The sequence below is a fragment of the Moschus berezovskii genome, chromosome 22 (genome assembly GCF_049115385.1).
Source record: "Moschus berezovskii isolate FMDL1 chromosome 22, NW_MosBer_1.0, whole genome shotgun sequence".
Taxonomy (NCBI): domain Eukaryota; kingdom Metazoa; phylum Chordata; class Mammalia; order Artiodactyla; family Moschidae; genus Moschus; species Moschus berezovskii.
Window position 1 is genome coordinate 22710722 of NC_142481.1, and position 20458 is coordinate 22731179.

Below are 20458 nucleotides of genomic sequence, written 5' to 3' on the forward strand. Positions count from 1 at the left end.
ACACAATGAAGTGAACACCATGAACTCAATAAATCTATAAATACTAGCAGTTTTACATAAGTAATGTGGCAAATGCTTAGATGACTAATGTTAGTTACTAAATTGTGTCCAACTCTTTGCAACTGCACCATGCTGCTCTGTCCATGGGATTTCCCAGGCAAGAATACTGAAGTGGGTGGCCATTGCCTTCTCCAGGGGATCTTCCCCATCCAGGGATCAAATCCAGGGATCAAATCCAGGTCTCTTGCACTGCAGGCAGATTCTTTACATCTGAGCCACCAGGGAAGCCCTAAATGTTCCTATAATTGTTTAAAAGCTAATATTAAAGTTAGCATTCAATATGTACAATTTTGGTAAATATACCTGAAAAGGGAGGTAGATGTCTAACAAAACATCTCTTTTATATATTAAAAGAACAGAAGATTCAATCAAAGACACTACAAGAGGTCAATGTCAGTATTCCAAAGTATATTCAGTTTTAAACTAAATCAATAATTCTCTCTAGAAGAAAAAAACTGTGGCCATATTGAAGAACAGTTTAAGATCGGAGTTGTTACTTCTAAATTGTGAATTATTTTCTAAAAATACAAAAAGAAAGGAGAATTTAAAAAACAGCTCATGCAGAAATCTTTTTTGAAGGGAGGCAAGTAGAGTCAAGCAGTGCCACCGGAAAAAATTATGGCTTGAGGAACTTTCTCCCTGAAATTCCCACTAGAGGAAATATTCAGGATCAAGTGCTTGGTCAAACAGTTATCTCCAAATAGTCCCTCCTCTAATACTTTGGGCTTAAAAAAAATCCTATAGAAGATCACAAAGTCTATACAGCAGAAAACACAAAATGACTCTAAGAACTAATGTGCTATGGAAGGTATCTTTGTTTGTACCAAAATCTGAATAGACTTTTTTCTATTTTACCACTCAGAAATACATAACTAAATTTTTGGAGACTGAAAAATATGTAGTCAAAGAAGCCAACTGCTTAAAATAACTTTTTTTCAGATGAAAATAAAACCCAGATGTAGTCAGGATAAATCTCTCAAGCCTACTTATTTATTCTGTTACTAGATAAGACTTCCTTGTTTGGTTTCACCATATCTGATCCTTACAGATTAGGTTCAACTTTCAATTCTTAATTTAAAAGAATTACCCAATAAATAAGATTTAATTTACATCAAACATACTCATGCAATGTTACTTACAGAAAATAAGAACTAAAGCACTGTTATATGGCATAGAAGAAACTTTTATAATCTTCTTTTAAATCTTGCTAATCATATGCTATAAGCCTTCTGAGACACACCTAAGGTTTTTATTAAAAAGCAGCAGCAAAAAAGGACATAACTGCAAACTAGCCTTAACCTTAAGGATGAAGATCAGGACAGATCTCATGAGAAATATCTTACTTTCATAAGGCTGTAAAAAGTATGAGAGCAAGTTAATGACATGTACGCTCAAGTATTTACAGGTGAAGTATGCAGATGTCCACAATTTACTTTGAAACGCATCATAAAAAAATGGACTAAGGGTTGAGGTATGGATAGCTATGTGATCAAGGTTCATCTATATAATTCTTTCAATTTTTCTGTACGTTTAAAGATTTTCATAATAGAATATTAAAAAGGAGATGGGAGAAATATGAAAGGAACTCTTTAACCCTCTTCTTAAATGCATGATAAAGAGGAAAACCTTTGTAAAGCAAAAGAAAAAAGTTCTATATCCCATGTTTGAGGTAAGTGAGTAAGGCTCCAATTTTCAGCTTTCAATAGTAAAAACAGAAAATAAAACAATTCACTGTAACAAAATTAGTTCATTTTTCTCTTTAAAGTATTAAGTTGTAATAGGCAGAAAGTATTAACATTAAGCCCATTTAAAAAGAATAAAAACTCCTATCATTCTCTTTACCTACTATCCTAAACAAAAAAGGAAAAAATACCAAGAGATGCTTAAAGGACAAAAAAGGAAAGGGTTTTACATTAATGCTAATATCTAGGTTGATCTGCAGTAAATTATTTTTTTTGTTAATTTAAGAAATTATAAAACTCAAAGATTTTGGAATATATATACAATTTTCTTTAGAAATGATTCTTAGTCCATCATACCCACTCTGGAATGTCCTATTAAGCATCCAAGAAACCTTTGTTTCAATTCAATTCACCATTTATTGAGCGCCTGCTCTGCAACCAAGCCTTATGCCATATGCTGCAGGGATCATCACTCAAATATAGCATGTCTTTTTTCCCTTTTTTTTTCTGCAATGCTTCTCTGTTAAAGATCTGCTGGCTTGATGGATGCCTGGGTTTTTAACCTCAAAAGTTAAGAAAACAGAGGAATGTTGAATTCAGGCATGGTAAAGAGAAATTTTCTCATTTCTAACGAATGGGATGACTGATTTTTTTTTAAAGTATCCTCTTAAACAGCATATACAAATTATCAAGGTTATATTAAGCAATAAAAACATTATTGAAAGAAGGATCTACATTGTTGTGCCTTCTGTAATTGATGCGAAGTACACTTTTAACCATTTAAAAGTATCTGTACTAAATCAACAGCATTTTTTTTTAATGTTCATGGTAAAACAAATTACTAGTAAGATAAATGACATCTACTACAAAACTCAGGCAATATGGTCACATATTCCTTTATCTCAACTCATACCTAGGAGACATATCAGAAGATGTTGGTGAAATAATCCATGTTCTTTATATTTTATGAGAAAACTTTATTTTCAGAAATACAAAGATGAACCTAAATATAAAAACTTAGTAATTTTTCATAAGTTTAATGAAACAAAATTATCTAAAAAGAGACAGATGCATCTAACATTGCACAGCTGCTGCTACTTAGTCACTCATTTGTGTCTTGGCTCTTTGCAACGCCATGGACTGCAGCCTGCCAGGCTCCTCTGTCCATGAGGATTCTCCAGGCAAGAATCCTGGAGTGGGTTGCTATGCCCTTCTCTAGGGGATCGTCTCAACCCATAGTTCAAACCCAGGTCTCCTGCAGTGCAGGCAGATTCTTTACCATCTGAGCCACCAGGGAAGTCTTAACATTCTACTAGATTTCTTCAATTTAAGTTTTCAGCAATGAGACAAAGAGAGTACAATGAATATACACAGCAAAGGTGGGAAAGGGGAACTGTGCCCCAAAGCAACAGCCATGCACAAGTAACTTGAGAGTTGTCAGTTACCATAGGTGCCTGTTTCTTATCAGCCTTCTTTTGCTCTATGAATAAAATGAGACATGAATTCAACATAAGAAAGTTTGAAAGTTACAAAAACACATTACTCTAAGTATGAAAGAAATGCCCTCAAAGTGCCCAACTGCTTTAGGTGATGAGTTTAGAGGTAATTTTTATGTTCTAAATTTCTACGACTGATATATATTTCTATAACAAATCAAAAGAAGGAACTTTTAAGGAAAGATGACTTTAGATATGTTAAGTTTATAACTGACTTGCGCTTTGAATATTTGCATCAGTTTCTACTTAGTCTAACATAATCTGTAAGTTTTGTCATTTCAACTTGTTTCCTATATTTTATTTCTAAATTGCATTTTAGAAAAAAGTAAACTGTTGTGTGTTGTTTTCTTAGAACAGTGACTCATAACTCTTTATGGCTATTGACACATATGAAAAACTGATAAAACCTCTAGATCCTTTCCTCATAAAAAGGCCCTATATTTTGCATCAATTTCAATAGAAGCCCACTCATAAATCCCTTGAGGTTACTATTTCTTTCAAGAGGTCTTATATGAGTTAAAAAAAAACAGCACTCCTGGCCTTGAACCCAGCAAACACTTAAAATTCTCAAAATTATTTTTAACTACTTCAATTTAATTTTTTTTTAATGGGAAAACTGTCACCAATTTGGTCAAGAGTTTAAAATAAATTAGTAAAAACATTAAATTGTACACAAGCCAAATTTTTTTACAGCTTACATTTTCCTTAATCACACACTGATACCAACACATCCTTTTGTCTTCAGTACATTAGAATTCAGACTTTTGTATCTCAACAGTAAAGGCTTCCCAGGTTGCCCTAGTGGTAAAGAATCTGCCTTCCAACGCAGGAGAAGCAAGAGACAACGGGTTTGATCCCTGGGTCAGGAAGATCCCCTGGAGTAGGAAATGGAAACCCACTCCAGTATTCTTGCCTGGAAAATCCCATGGACAGAGGAGCCTAGTGGGCTACAGTTCATGGGGCCACAGACAGTCGGACATGACTGAGCGACTAAGTACACATGTCTCAAAACAGAACATGAACTCATGAGTGATCCACCTCTCAGTCAAGCAGTACTGTTGCAATATTTAACTTTCATCCTCACACAGTGCTCTGTGCTTTTATTGAATGCTGCTCTCATTGTATAAAAAATAAGCAAAAATGAATGGAAAATGAAAAAACTCAGAATGCAAAGAAGTGTAGTTTTCAAACCTAATACGGTTAACACAAAGGTGAAAAATCATGAGGTAGCCAAATCAAACTGAAATGTAGCCTCAATCAGATATACCAAAATACTCACTGGACTTAAGCTGATGAGAAATTGTGAACCAAATAAAGTATATGGACACTGGAAATACATCATCAAAGACTAAATGGTGAGATGTCATTAAGGATTCTTTTTATAATACTTTATAATACTCTCTGGGAAGAAAAAAATTCCCCTATAACATATAATTCTGCCTTTTATTTTCAGAAATGCTTTAAGTATCAAACTAGTGTGGTTTTTCCCAAAAAAAGACATAAAGGCTAGGCAGGGGACTCTTAGAAGTAACAAAGTGCAATTACAGTTTACAAATCATTAACTCTTTTAAAAGAAAAAAGCCTTACCCATTTACAATTTGACATTTGTGACATAAACACACATATAGAATTAAGAAGCTGAAAGAAACAAAGTAAAATGTTTTAAAGAGAGGGAGAGACTTTAGCTTCTCCTCAGAATTATGAGAAAATGTACCTTTATTCTTTTCTCATTTCAACCTTTCTATAAATGTTTTCATTTTACATACAAAATAAAAAATTTAATACAGATTTTGTTTCTTAAAAAATCATTCTTAAAACATTCAACTTGAATATTTTTCTGGGGGGGGGATCTTAATTTGCTTTGAAACATCACACACAAGAATTTCAAAACATACTTATTAACATCCCAAACCATGTATTAACACATGACATCAGAATAAAATAATAAAAATTTAAAAAACTAGTATTTTTTTGGCCCAGTTTCCCTTGAAAAATAACAAATGTCATGTCTGCTTTACAATCTCCCTCTCAAAGTTCAAAAGCTTCAGAATTTTTATGTCCAAATTTATTTTTTTCCAAAATTAAACATCTGAGCAATATAAAATAGCTTATTTCATTTAAGTCTGCTTCAGGTAATTTCATAGATAACTTTACTTAATACTTAAACTCTGTTAAGATAATCTGCAGTAAACAAGGCTTTTTATAACAATTCACACGCATATAACTTATGATTACAAACGATGCCTAACATATAGATGATTTCTATGTGCCAGGCATCACATACCATATTTCATTTAATTCTCACAAATCATCACAGGTAATGAGACTTCTTTTTTCTGTGGAATATGTTCAACAGAAGTCATCTATAGTGCACTAAAAATGACCATAAATGTGCTGTCAATCCACTCACCAACAAATGGAGTCTACTTCCCCACCCTCTGGCTCTGGTCTAGTTTTGAGTTCCTTTGACCAACAGAATGTGACTTGGCAGCTTCCATTCTTGTTGCCCTTGTAACATCATATAAAGCAAGCCAGATAAACAGAGCACATACAGAGTGTGGCCCAGCCAAGCATCACACACTAGCCACCAGATCTGCGGTTGAGGCCATTTGGGGGCTGCAACCACACAAGTGAGCCCAAACAAAATCAGCAGAAAACAACAGAGCTAAGTTCAGTCCAGTATGCACAACCAAAGAACATTATACAGGCAAATGGTTGTTGTCAGTACACCTGAAGTAATTTTATTCAAGAATAATAAAAAATGGATACAACAGCTTAGCAAGGATGTATTTTGAGTTGTAGAAGTCATACTCTGTCCTGTGGTCATTATTTGTTTTTAAAAAAATAATACCAAAAAGTATTTGGTAACTCTAAAAATTAGACATTTGACACACAATGTAGTTCATAGGAACAAAATAAAATAGTTAACTATTGATTAAAAACAATCTCAAAAGTATAGCATTATAGAGTGTGATGAACAGTGTACAGTTTGACTTCACTTTAATCACAGTGGGAGTATAATATATATAAACATGTGGAAGAATATGCACATACATATACATGCATGCATACAAACATATATCCCTTGTGTAACTAATTTCTGCAAAGATTTGCAGGGAACTGGTAAAAATAAGCAGCTATTTACCAAGAAGAGAAGAGAGATTTTCAAGACAAGTAAGAGGGAAACTACATACCATTTATACCCTTTTGTACCTCTTAAAGTCTGAACTATATAAATATCAGTTCAGTTCAGTCACTCAGTCATGTTCGACTCTTTGCAACCCCAAGGACCACAGCATGCCAGGCTTCCCTGTCCATCACCAACTCCTGGAGCTTACTCAAACTCATGTTCATCGAGTCAGTGATGCCATCCAACCATCTCATCCTCTGTCATCCCCTTTTCCTCCTGCCTTCCATCATTCCCAGCATCAAATCTTTTCCAATGAGTCAGCTTTGCATCAGGTGGCCAAAGTACTGGAGATTCAGCTTCAGCATCAGTCCTTCCAATGAATATTCAGTACTGGTTTCCTTTAGGTTGACTGGTTTGATCTCCTTGGGACTCTCAAGAGTCTTCTCCAACACCACAATTCAAAAGTATCAGTTGTTCAGTGCTGAGCTTCCTTTATAGTCCAACTCTCACATCCATACATGACTACTGGAAAAACCATAGCCTTGACCAGACGAACCTTAGTTGGCAAAGTAATGTCTCTGCCTTTTAATATGCTGTCTAGGTTTGTCACAGCTCTTCTTCAAAGGCACAAGCATGTTTTAATTTCATGGCTGCAGTCAACATCTGCAGTGATTTTGGAGCCCAAGAAAATAAAGTCTCCCACTGTTTCCATTGTTTCCCCATCTATTTGCCATGAAGTGATGGGACCAGATGCCATGATCTTCATTTTTTGAATGTTGACTTTTAAGCCAACTTTTTCACTCTCCTCTTTCATCAAGAGGCTCTTTAATTCCTCTTTGCTTTCTGCCACAATGGTGGTGTTATTTGCCTATCTGAAGTTATTGATATTTCTCCCAGCAATCTTGATTCCAGTTTATGCTTCATCCAGCCTGGCATTTCGCACGATGTACTCTACATATAAGTTAAATAAGCAGGGTGACAATATACAGTCTTGACATACTCCTTTCTAAATTTGGAACCAGTCGGTTGTTCCGTATCTAACTTTTGCTTCTTGACCTGTATACAGATTTCTTAGAAGGCAGGTCAGGTGGTCTGCTATTCCCATCTCTAAGAATTTTCCACAGTTTGTTGTGATCCACACCATCAAAAGCTTTAGCTCAGTCAATGAAGCAGAAGTAGATATTTTTCTGGAACTCTCTTGCTTTATCAATGATCCAGCAGAGGTTGGCAATTTGATCTCTGGTTCCTCTGCCTTTTCTAAAACCAGCTTGAACATCTGGAAGTTGTTCACATACTGTTGAAGCCTGGCTTGGAGAATTTTGAGCATTACTTTACTAGCATGTGAGATGAGTGCAATTGTGTGGTAGTTTGAGCATTCTTTGGCATTGCCTTTCTTAGGGATTCTTAGGAATGAAAACTGACCTTTTCCAGTGCTGTGGCCACTGCTGAAGTTTCCAAATTTTCTGGTATACTGAATGCAGCACTTTCACAGCATCATCTTTTAGGATTTGAAATATATCAGCTGGAATTCCATCAATTCCACTAGCTTTGTTCATACAGATGCTTCCTAAGGCCCACTTGACTTCACATTTCAGGATGTCTGGCTCTAGGTGAGTGATCACACCAATGTGGTTATCTGGGTCATGAAAATGTGTATTCTTGCCACCTCTTCTTAATATCTTCTACTTCTGTTAGGTCCATACCGTTTCTGTCCTTTACTGTGCCCATCTTTGCAAAAAATGTTCCCTTGGTATCTGTAATTTTCTTGAAGAGATCTCTAGTCTTTCCCATTCTAATGTTTTCCTCTATTTCTTTGCACTGATCACTGAGGAAGGCTTTCTTATCTCTCCTTGCTATTCTTTGGAACTCTGCATTCAGATGGGTATATCTTTCCTTTTCTCCTTTGCCTTTCACTTCTCTTCTTTTCTCAGCTATTTGTAAGGCCTCCTCAGGCAACCATTTTGTCTTTTTACATTTCTTTTTCTTGGGGATATTCTTGATCACCTCCTCCTGTGCAACGTCACGAACCTCAGTCCACAGTTCTTCAGGCACTGCTGCTGCTACTGCTAAGTCACTTCAGTCGTGTCTGACTCTGTGTGACCCCATAGATGGAAGCCCACCAGGCTCCCCCGTCCCTGGGATTCTCCAGGCAAGAACACTGGAGTGGGTTGCCATTTTCTTCTCCAATGCGTGAAAGTGAAAAGTGAAAGTGAAGTCACTCAGTCATGTCCGACACCCAGCAACCCCACGGACTGCAGCTTACCAGGCTCCTCTATCCATGGGATTTTCTAGGCAAGAGTACTGGGGTGGCTTGTCATTGCCTTCTCCGCCTTCAGGCACTGTTGTCTATCAAATCTAATCTCGTAAATCTATTTGTCACTTCCACTGAATAATTGTAAGGAATCTGATTTAGTTCATATCTGAATGGTCTAGTTTTCCCTACTTTCTTCAATTTAAGTCTGAATTTGGCAGTAAGGAGTTCATGATCTGAGCCACAGTCAGGTCCCAGTCTTGTTTTTGCTCACTATATAGAGCTTCTCCATCTTCAGTGGCAAAGAATATAATCAATGTGTTTCAGTATTGACCACCTGGTGATGTCCAGGTATAGAGTCGTGATTTCAAATATTTACCTTACAATTTAAAAAGTTAATATGGAATCCTTTATGTCTCTAAGATGTATACTAAAATATGGTCACATGGAATGATATGCTTCAGATTCATGCCAAAATAGTTGAGAGGTGGGGGAAGAGGGTAGGATACACTGTTTTAAAAGGAAACAAACAGTTCAGATGAAACCATGAGTTGACAATCATTGAAGCAGAGTGGTAGATACATGTGGGTTCAGTACACAACTCTGTCACCCTTTGAAACTCTTCATACTGAAAGTTTTTTGAACACAGTAAAAACTTAACAATACCACTCAGTAAACCATCTCTCCATCATGATAAAAGATAATGATGTGAACACAAAATATTCAGGAATATTTACAAAGCTTTGGAGGGTTTTTTATTTTTCCTTCTTTCTTCATCTAACAATGAGTTTAAAACTTTTCAAAACAGATTTCAGAGTTACTGTATTTATTAAGGGCCAGTCTGGATAGTTACAGACATTATCTCACACTTGATCTTCCAAGTTAATCCCTTTACAATAAGAAAACTTAAGAATCTTCATAATTCATCCAAGGTGACAAAGTTAGAAAATGACAGAATTCCAACATAGGTCTGTACCTCCAAATCCCTCCATGCTCTTTAGGAAAGAATTAAAAGGATAAAAAATTACATATAATCTACAAACAGAGTTATCAGCCCCCAGTGGATCAAACACTAGGAAGTACATTGACATTTTAATGAGAAAATAGGGTATAGATTTTATAATGCCTTATTTCCTGAGTTATATACAAAGAATTACATGGAAAAAAAGATGTACCTAAAACTTTTCTTAAATCTTCACTAAATTGAAAACCACTACTAGTTCTAAAAATGTTATACAAATTCTCAACTATTAGGCTCAAACATTTCCTGTTTATCTGTTATTAATTAAACAAATACTATAAACGTCTTTAAGTAAATCAAAGTTCTGGGATCTGAATTAATTTTTTCAAAGAGATTTCTGGGGGCAGATCTCATTGCTCTGGACCATTTTTACTCCTTCTTTTCTATAAATATTTTTATTTTATGTCCTACATTTAAAAAAAAATAGGATTATCTTTGAAGGGTAATATTCTAATTCATTACTCTTCCCTTTAAAAATTTTTTAAAACTACAAACATCACTAGCCTAAGACAACACTTCAAAAAAATCACATATTTTGCTCCTCCTTATTATATTGGTATGTACTCATAAAGAAGGGGAAGTTAGTTACATGAATTGTATTTTAGACTATAATGCCGAAGAATTGATGCTTTTGAACTGTGGTGTTGGAGAAGACTCTTGAGAGTCCCTTGGACTGCAAGGAGATCCAACCAGTCCATTCTAAAGGAGATCAATCCTGGGTGTTCACTGGAAGGACTGATGCTAAAGCTGAAGCTCCAATACTTTGGCCACCTCATGCGACAAGTTGACTCACTGGAAAAGAGTCTGATGCTAGGAAAGGTTGGGGGCGGGAGGAAAAGGGGACGACAGAGAATGAGATGGCTGGATGGCATCACCGACTCTGTGGACATGAGTTTGAGTGAACTCCGGGAGTTGGTGATGGACAGGGAGGCCTGGCGTGCTGTGATTCATGGGGTCGCAGAGAGTCGGACACGACTGAGCGACTGAACTGAACTGAATACCAAAGGATAGTGAAAAGTAACATGCTTTAAAAAGCAGTGCATGAGACACCCTTAAAAATAATTTGTCTCTGTTTTGCTTCCTATCTCTAACCAACTAGCACAAAATTATTGTGATTTCCCTGTTTAGTGTCCAACTATGAATTTCTCCAGGGGTACCTAACCTCCAAGATCTACTGCTTGATGAATTGTGGTGGAACTAATGTAATAATAATAGAAATAAAGTACACAATAAATGTAATGCACTTGAATCATCCCAAAACTATTCCTCCTACCCCTAGTACATGGAAAAACTGTCTTCCACGAAACTGATCCCCAGTGCCAAAAAGGTTGGGGACTGCTGAATTTCTCCATAGCAGGGTCTTTCAAGTCCAAACAGCAGTATAATACTGGCATATGGTAGAAACTCAATCATTGTTTCTGGAATTAAGATAATAAAAACATCACAAGAATTCCACAGCACTCCCAAATAGTAATTTCCTGGCTTTCAGAGGAATGGAGACACTTGGTTTCAGTTTTTTAATGTAATAAATTGGTAAATTCACTGGCCATTTGGATTCCAGCAATATCAGATCCTCATTAAAAACAAACATAAAAGTCTGTTTCCTGAGCCATATTAAAAATAATTCAGAGGAAAATGCAAATTAACTGGAAAATTATTTTAATTGTTTAACATGTAGATAAGGTACTATATTACTTTAAAATATGTGGAGGCAAATATGCTAAGCTCTGTAGTTTGGAGCTACAGAAAATCTGGAAACTGAGACAGATTCATATGAATCTGCTCTCATGTAAATGACACATTTCTGTCTATCAATGTTCATCAGGTTTGGGTAATGTTATATAGTACTTCTAAAAATGCTGTACAAACTATGATACTTGTAAAAACATTATACATACAATAATCAAATATTTGGTCTTTATTTATTCAAACACTTATTAAGTGCCTATACTGTGCCAAACACAGGAGGAGGTGCTATAGATAAAAGGAAGAAAACATGTCCCTTAGCCTTAAAGAACTCTCAGTCTAGAAGGGAAAGAATCTTAAAACACAAACCAGAAGCAAGGTGTCATTCACACATTGTATAAATTAGTATCTGTTCTGAGTGAATCAACCTTCTACTAATATCCTGAATTCTTTACCAAAACCAATAAAATCCATACTGTAAAACTTCACCTGGGAATTATTTATAAAATGGATCACTTTTGCCAAATTAGCAGGTGAAAAATATTAATTCTTTGACCAAGTACTTGCATTTCAAGTTTCAACCTGGACTAAACGTAAAATGAAAAGTAAATGGTCCATTATGGAAATACTGACAGACTTAAACCACCAGTGGATGCAGCTACAACTCTGCATTTATTGAAAATTAATGAAGTCTCTGAATTTTTATTTATAAAATGGATATTATTTAATTTTAGATTATTTCTGCAAGCCAAAAGTCAGAATTTAATAAGATGATGTGTACAGATGGCACCAATTTTTACCCTTATCCACTGCTTGCAGCCTATGTGCATTTAAACCAAAAAACATTTGATATACACTAACTATAAATTATTTCCTTGAAGATCTCTCAGGCATGAAGAAAAAGCCTCTTAAAATAAATTTAAAATATTATATGCTTGATGGTGTATAACCAAAGGTTTAATCTCACCACTAAAGGGGCAGTTATCATGATTTTGCAATAACCCTGCAGACAATAATCAAGACAGCTCCTGTTGTTCTCTCAGTAAAATCTTCGTAAACACAGCATGGATATATTGTAATTTGATATCTGTAAGATCTACAGCTATACCTCATGACAACTCATAAGATTTTATTCATCATTAAATTGAGCATTTTCCTCAGAAGACACAAGTAATGTGTTATTTACCAAGCACTGTCCTATTAACTATAGATTAGCACATTAAAATAGATATGCTTTCTTTCGCTCTATATTCTAAAAAATGTGGTCTCTAAAAGCAAGCTCTGAGATGCAGCCAATTAATTAGATTTTTCAAACTTTGGGAAAATGTATCTGTACATATTTCCATCATTATTTTAAAACAATTGATTCTAGTTATTATTCTACTACATATACAAAAAAGTCCCAAAATAAAGCTGATTAGTCAGGTTAAAAAATGCATCAGTCTCAACTTCATAACAATAGTAATATTATTCTAACTTTAAAAAAAGAAATGAAGGAAGGGAAAAAGAAAGCAATTAAAATATTAAAATAAACACAAATGGTGATGCAACTTCAGGAAATCAGGGAACACAGAATTCAATAAACAATTAAAGACAATATAAACTAGTACCAAAAGGATTCAAAATGGAGATTACTAGAAGAATTCAATTACAGGAGGCAAAAACTGTACTTTTTTAAAATACAAATAAGTGACTCCATTAGTATTTCAGAAAGGTAATAAAACGATCTTTCACTCACCAATGCTGGATTTTCTCTTGGCAGTTAGTGACCACCTGTCATGAAAACAGATAACTACTCATGAAAAAACAGGGCAATGCACAAAGCTACAAAATCATTGTATCAGAAAACTACAGTAGTGGCTTTACAGATTTAAAAGCATCTCAATATACATTTTTATTTGTCAAATGCACAGAGATGTGAATGTTAGTTTTTAAGCAGCACACTTTATCATACCTCTCTAATGCAGGCTGATAACTGCAGAACAAATTACAGCTTTCCGATTCATACTTAGGTACAAAACCCACTTCATAACTATTAGGTGACATATGATATAAGATAACTAGTATTTTGTACAATCTGCAGGCCTGTTTTCAATGTTACATATTTTGCAGAATACACAAATGTTATAAATAACAAAAAACCAATGTAACATCCACATTTCATCAGTTTAAAAAAAATGACAGTAGTGAAAGTATTTTATTTTGTCAGTATATCTTCAAATGTTTTCACCTGTAATTTTTATCCTGATGCATTAAAAATGAGTACAGTGATATTTTTCTACTACATTTCAAGAAGAAATACTTGGGATAAAGAGATGCTCTGAACGGCCCATTTTGTTCCCCTAGTGAATTATGATAAAATTTTAAGCACTTCATAGTCAGTTTAAGCTATGCTTATAATACTAAAACAATGAAATTAAACATAAAACTTACTTGTTTTCCTTAGAGATATTTCAACAGATTCTCAAAATGCTCAAAAAATTAAGAACACTAACCAGTAAGGGGCGGGGGGGGGAAGAACATGTGAATAGCAACTTAAAAAAAAAAACCCTTTTCAAAGATTACTAATTATGTTTTTAAACTGCCCATTGATAACAAAATTTTAAACAATAATTTCAAATACTGTAGCACCATTTTAGAGAAAAGAAACTAAGGGATGAAATTACTATGCTTAATATAATGCCACCTGAAAAAGACAGCAGTGTTACAGTTTGAAACACTGTTCTCACTCACTGTTCTAAATACCAATATTGTATCTTATATAAGCACCATGTTTCATCTAAAAATCACAAGTCTTTTTTTTTTTTTGGCCTGTCACTAAATTCCTCTATTATAACATTTAATTCCTGAAGTAAATATCTTCCTTTAGGACATTTTAAATACTAAGGCAGCAATCCTGTACCAAAATACATGTTGTAATCAGATATCCAACCATACTACACATTAACTCAGCATAAAAAGTCGGTTTTAGAATAAAGCTCTCTCAATAAGTATCAATCACATAGCAACACTTAATAACAGTGATAACATATAATAGAGGACTGACTTTACATCTGGAAGAACCAGGCTAAAGCCACATAAATCCATTTCACTGTTTCTGATTCGACAGCAATTATAAAATAGACAAACAGAATTAAATGTAAATTGAAAAAGAAAAAAATCTTCATGAAATCCTTTTCATAAAGTTCTTATTTAACAACCCCATTAAAAGAAGAGACCCAAAAACAGTCAGGATGCTTTCCAATCCCAATGCATGTGTTTCCAAGCATGAAGTGAGCCAAAAGCACAAAAAGAAAAGCCCTGCAAACCATAAGAGCAGAATGTTCATTAACCTCTACATGATAATCCTTTCGTGGCTGCATATTAACTAGTTACATATTCATAATCATTTACATTATTTAAAGGACCTTCGATGAAATTTTCTATGCAATATCCATTAGTGACAGTGTTAAAGGTTATAGAAGATAAGTCTACTTAATGTTTCCAGGAAGCCTTTTTAATTAGTAAATATGTAAATTTGCCACATATGCCTTTTATGTTTAAAAAACAAGTTCCTGGTAGAATGGCATGTATTCTTGCCATCACCCTTTATGATCTTAACTCTCCATTTTGCTGTAGCTATTTTTCCCCCACCCCTTTTCTTTCCTGAAATAAGTTTCCCCAAAAAACAGATATTAAAGGATAAAACAACAAAAATCCACTTCACAATTAACAAGAGAAATTTTCACCACCAAAATATTTTCTTCGTTAAAAGTATTTATTGGTTACATATAGGGGTTAGAACAAGAGTCTTCAGTTAGACATTATCCAAATGTAGGCTAGATATTCTGGAAACTCAAGAAATAAAGGAAAACATGAAAGAGGCAGGTATGAGTACATACCGTAGCCTTCTGATGGTATGTCTACAGGTAAATCTTTGTTTACATGATTTATAGCCCACCTAATTCCACCAAGCATTTGAACCCAAGCGGCTGTATTTATACTGATATCTTTCTAGCTCTCTCCTTTTATTCAAAAAGAAAATATTAGTAACCTTTTATGACTTAGTTGCCAAGGAAATCTGTGGAAAGGAGAAAAATCTTATGATTCAGCTGGGGTTTTATAGTCTCTTTTTTCTGTTAAAAGTAATGCCAACTAACCTTATTTCTTCTGAAATGGACTAGATTAATTATTAAATAAACTGACTATAAGATAGTGAGACTGGTCCTAAAATGAACTTTTGAAAAACACAGTGAAACGACAAAACACATTTCATTACTATACCACTTTTTAAGACACATTCAATCTACCACTAGGAGTGTTTCATCAACAGCCCAATTGTTTAAAAAAAAAAAATCCTTTGGTACGCTTTCTTTATAAATCAAAATTGCCCTTTTCCTAAGAAGTCCCTTGGACTGCAATGAGATCCAACCAGTCAATCCTAAAGGAAATCAGTCCTGAATATTCACTGGAAGGACTGATGCCGAAGCTGAAGCTACCATACTTACACCACCTGATGCAAAGAACTGACTTCTTGGAAAAGACCCTGATGCTGGGAAAGACTGAAGGCAGGAGGAAACAGGGACGACAGAGGATGAGATGGTTGGATGGCATCACCGACTCAATGGACATGAGTTTGCACAAGCTTCGGGAACTGGTGATGGACAGTGAAGCCTGGTGTACTGCAGTCGCAGAGTTGGACACGACTGAGTGACTGAACTGAACTAAGAAGTAATGATAACACTGGTAAATGCCAAGACTTTATACGATGAAACATTTCAATAAAATGAGTCTTCACTTCTTAAAGAGAGGAAACTTACGTTCAGAGATGGAGTAAATTCCTCAGTATTACAAACTGCCCAAGAACTGGTAAGAGATAAAATCTGTTTTAACGCCAGGTCTATCTAATCTCAAAGCCCATACTCACTGTATTGGACTGTTCTCAACCATCATAAATCTTACTGGGTACAAGGAAAAGCAGCTGCTTTGTATCTGCAGTTTTCCTTAAAACAGTGATTGATACTGCTACTTCTTCACTTCCTCCACAAACCCACCCACACACACTGACAAGACCTTGCCAATAATGTTAGGAAAAGCAAATAAGCTTAACTGAACCAACTCACTAATAAACATTTTTATTTCTTCCAATGCTTCATACAACTTCTGGCCCTCTCAAGTCAAGCAACTCAGTATGAATATAAACAACAAATTTCCCAAACCCCACATACACGTGTGCGTGTGCGTGTGTATGTTTTTGGGGGGAGAGGGTAGTGGGCCAACCCTATTATCTATTTTTAAGGCACTTACAACTAATCAAGTTAGATGCCCAAGATGACAATGACAGTCTACCCAACAACCTATTTTTCTTTAGGTGAGTGTCCAGCTAACATATATACACATTCAATTATAAAATAATTGGCAAGTTTTAAAATCAGTAAACCATATAGAATACAGGAATATTTTCCTTTTTTCCCTCAGAAGCCACTTTTTTAAATTATTATAAAGAAAGGAATGAATGGCTTAGATCTCTATTACTCAGTTCCATCTGTGCTATTTGCTTTGGTTAACAGACCACAAGGGGGCATCAACCTATGAGTTTTCCATGTTAAAAACAACACCACATTAAAACTAGATTAGAATAGAAAGGCTAAAGGGTAAGTTTGCATAAGTCTTAAATGAAGTTTCTCTCAAAAATGCTTCACTTTACTTCTAAAATTTCTCTCACTGCCCTGCAATTTCATATTCCCCCTTTGCAGGTTAATGTATAAAATAACAATCTGAGGATTATACTAATCAGTGCTTTCTACATTGATATGATTTGCTTCTCTTGCTAGACTATGTCTTCAAAAAAGATCACATAATTTTGGCTTTTAAAGCTACTGAGTTAAAAAGGAAAAAAATTAATCTATGGTGACTAAATCCAATAGATAGTGGACATGCACCATTATCCGGCAGCTACTTAAATGGCTGAGAATAATTTCTTAAAGGACATACTGTCAATTAATAGATGCATAAATGCCATTACCAAAATATATAAGAAGTACACGTAAAGAAAACTGGTAAAATATTATAAGTCTTCTAAATAAGCCTCTCTGCAAAGGTTAGAAATGACTATGGGTTTCTAACAAAGAAATAGCAATAAGCAGTAACAGACTATAATAAACTGTTTCTGTATAAAAATTTTAAACAAATTTATTTTTAAATATGCTAAAAAGTGAAAACAATAGAACTACTATCAAAAGTTAACACTAATTATAAGCTGCTGTTAAAACACTTCAGTGTTTTTTCCAAAACCCAGGAAACTAACTGCACCAGACGAGGGGTCAATGGGATGCGGGCAGGTCTCCTTTACTCACCAATGTACGCATGCGCCACATAGTAAGTGCTGACGTGTGTCAACAAGTCCTTTTAAAGCAGGACAGATCTACAATCACTCAGCCAAAAATCTCCGGGGAAGATGTTTCTCAATTTAGAACTTTTCATAATTTAGTCAAGTTATATCTTAAAGTAGTAGAACACCACCCTGTATCAAATATAGTGACATTTTCAGGGAAACATGAATATTCAAAGTAGAATAAAATACCTCACCCAAATCTGTTTCATCAACAAATGAATATGGCAGAAACTTAGGAATAACTTTGTTTTCAGTTTTTAAGACTTCTGAATTGCAGATATAAAATGGTGACCTGTATTTCTGAATGTGAAATACTGTCTGAATTGCAGCTTGCCTATCTATTGTTTTATCAGAGATATCAATCATTTCTTCTCCATTCCCACACCTTACTTTCTAAAACTTCACCCTCCTCTCATCTGCAACAGGCAGAGAACCCCATTTCTCCATCTGGAGCCAGTGTAAATGGAGAGGATCCACACAAATTGAACCAATCAAATTTACTCTGGACTCAAAGAAAAACTGAGGTGATTACAGATTCTGGACCAGAAAAGGTGACCACAAAGGGATTTGCACAAGCTAAATCTAACAAAGTTCCCCTACAAAGTAATGACATAAATGTACAAGAAAGAGAAACACACACACACAAAATAATCCTATCCCTGAGTTCTTCCTAACTTTTTATAGTACTTTCCAAACTTTCGTCCAAGCATTTCTGTGGTTTATAACTGATTAAGAAAACTTCGTAAGCAAGCCAGCTACATAGATTAAAATGAGAGCATGCCTGTGAAGATCTCCAAGAAAACAAGCCATTCATTCAAGAACAGAAACAGTAGCTGTGCTTAGTCACTCAGACGTGTACAACTCTTGGCAACCCCATGGACTGGAGCCCACTAGGCTCCTCCATCCAGGGGAATTCTCCAGGCAAGAATACTAGAGTGGGTTGTCATTTCCTCCTCCAGAGGATCTTCCCAACCCAGGATCAAACCCAGGTCTCCCACATTGCAGGTGGATTCTTGACCATCTGAGCCACCAAGGAAGCAGAAATAATAGAATGATGGGGGGAAAATATCTTGACAAGTAAAAAAGAAGTCAAATTGAAAGGTCCTTGCACCAATTAAAGAAGTACATTTTTATTTTAAAGAAACACTAACAGTGACTAGAGCAAAATTAAAACTACATCACTTGCAAGTAGCTATGTAACTAACCTCCAAGTTGGGACAAAAGCGTATAACACACTAGTAATTCCTCTGAAAACTGGTTTGGCAAAGCCAGATGAGCACAAAATCATCTCTTAGAAGGCACCTAAGAATAGCCCAAGCAGTTGGAACAAGAGGGACTAAACTCAGGAAATATCTATGGAGCATTAAGTTAATGCTCTTTTCTTGGACAACTCGAAGCACAGTGAAGAGGCTGAGAATTATACTTTGTCCTGAGCAGAAGTTTAAAGCAGTCTGAGAAGGCTGTAGTAACAAAATCAGAGACACAAGAGATCTTAAGCATATGGCTCTCTTTTCCTCTCATGGCATGTATGAACTTCTGAAGTTGAAACAGTCAAAAAACGGAAAGTCTGAAAAGCAGAACTCAGGGAACTGATGAAACAAAACTTAAGAGTTCAGGAGACTTTAAGGGAAGAAGTCTGGTGAACAAACTAGGTTTTCAGAAGAAAAGCCAAGGAAGAATCAAAGATTCTTACAAAAAACAAAACCCAACCTGCACTCCATTCAGTACCTGCCTGAACTGAGGTGTCCCAACTCCTACTTTATCAACCTAGTGAAGAAAGGGTGAAACTTTTCCAGAGGAAGACACACTCTTCAGGAGTAACCATAATTTTAAAGACTCTAAAATATTAACTGAATTAACATTTAATTGTAAATACTTCAGGAGCATTTACATTTCTATCATTTAATTAAAAATAACTACATTACCAAGAAATAGGACCATATGAGCAAACCTCAAAAAGAAGAAAAACAACACAAAAGAGAACCAAATAAGCAGTCTACATATTCAAGTTAATCAACTAAGACATTAAAATATAATTATTAATATGTTCAAGAAAACAGTGGAAAAGACCGAATACATACATGAAAAGATGCCATATTTCCCTAGACAATTAGTATCTATACAAGAAAAGAATCAAAAGGATAACCTTTAACTGAAACATCTAAAATGAGTTCAATAAATAGTGTTAACAGGAGATTAACACAAAAGTCAGAATTCTGAACTGGATGACATGTCAATAAAAAAAATACCATAATAAAAGCCCAGAGATTACAAAACAAAGTGGAAAAAACAGAAAAGACCAATTAGAGACATATGAAACACTATAATTGAAGATCTAAAGAGAGAACAGATCTGAACAACAAACCTCTACAAGATTTTATAAATATAAGAGGAAGGTATTAACCAACAGATTTAAGAAGTTCTAAGAATTTCAAGCAAGAGAAATTAAAAAAAGAAAAATTATATGAAGGCACAATATAGTTCCACTGATGAAAATCATAGAAAAAGAGAAAATTTTACAATCAGCATAGGGGAGAAAGAGCAGGGAGGAGATACAGAACCTTCAAAGCAGCAGTAAGAAGAGTTAAAATGAGATAACTTCAATGAAAACAATGATAGAAACTGGAAAAATGGGATAAAGTTTCGGTAAAAAATAACTGAAAATTTATAAATTATATACAGAGCAGACAGATCCTCCAACATGAAGGAAAAGTAAAAATATTTTCCCACAGAAGTTCTGCACCAGCAGATTTTTACTG

General features: G+C 34.9%; 1 protein-coding gene across 2 annotated transcripts in view; it reads right to left on the reverse strand.

Annotated features, from left to right (window-relative positions):
- The window catches only part of URI1 (URI1 prefoldin like chaperone), a 69349-nt gene that overhangs the window by 32897 nt on the left and 15994 nt on the right, over positions 1 to 20458 (reverse strand). For both annotated transcript variants that reach the window (XM_055412361.2, XM_088830786.1), the window contains exon 2: positions 13065 to 13099. In XM_055412361.2, the coding sequence (XP_055268336.2) occupies positions 13065 to 13099 (35 nt within the window). The remainder of the gene's footprint in view (positions 1 to 13064; positions 13100 to 20458) is intronic.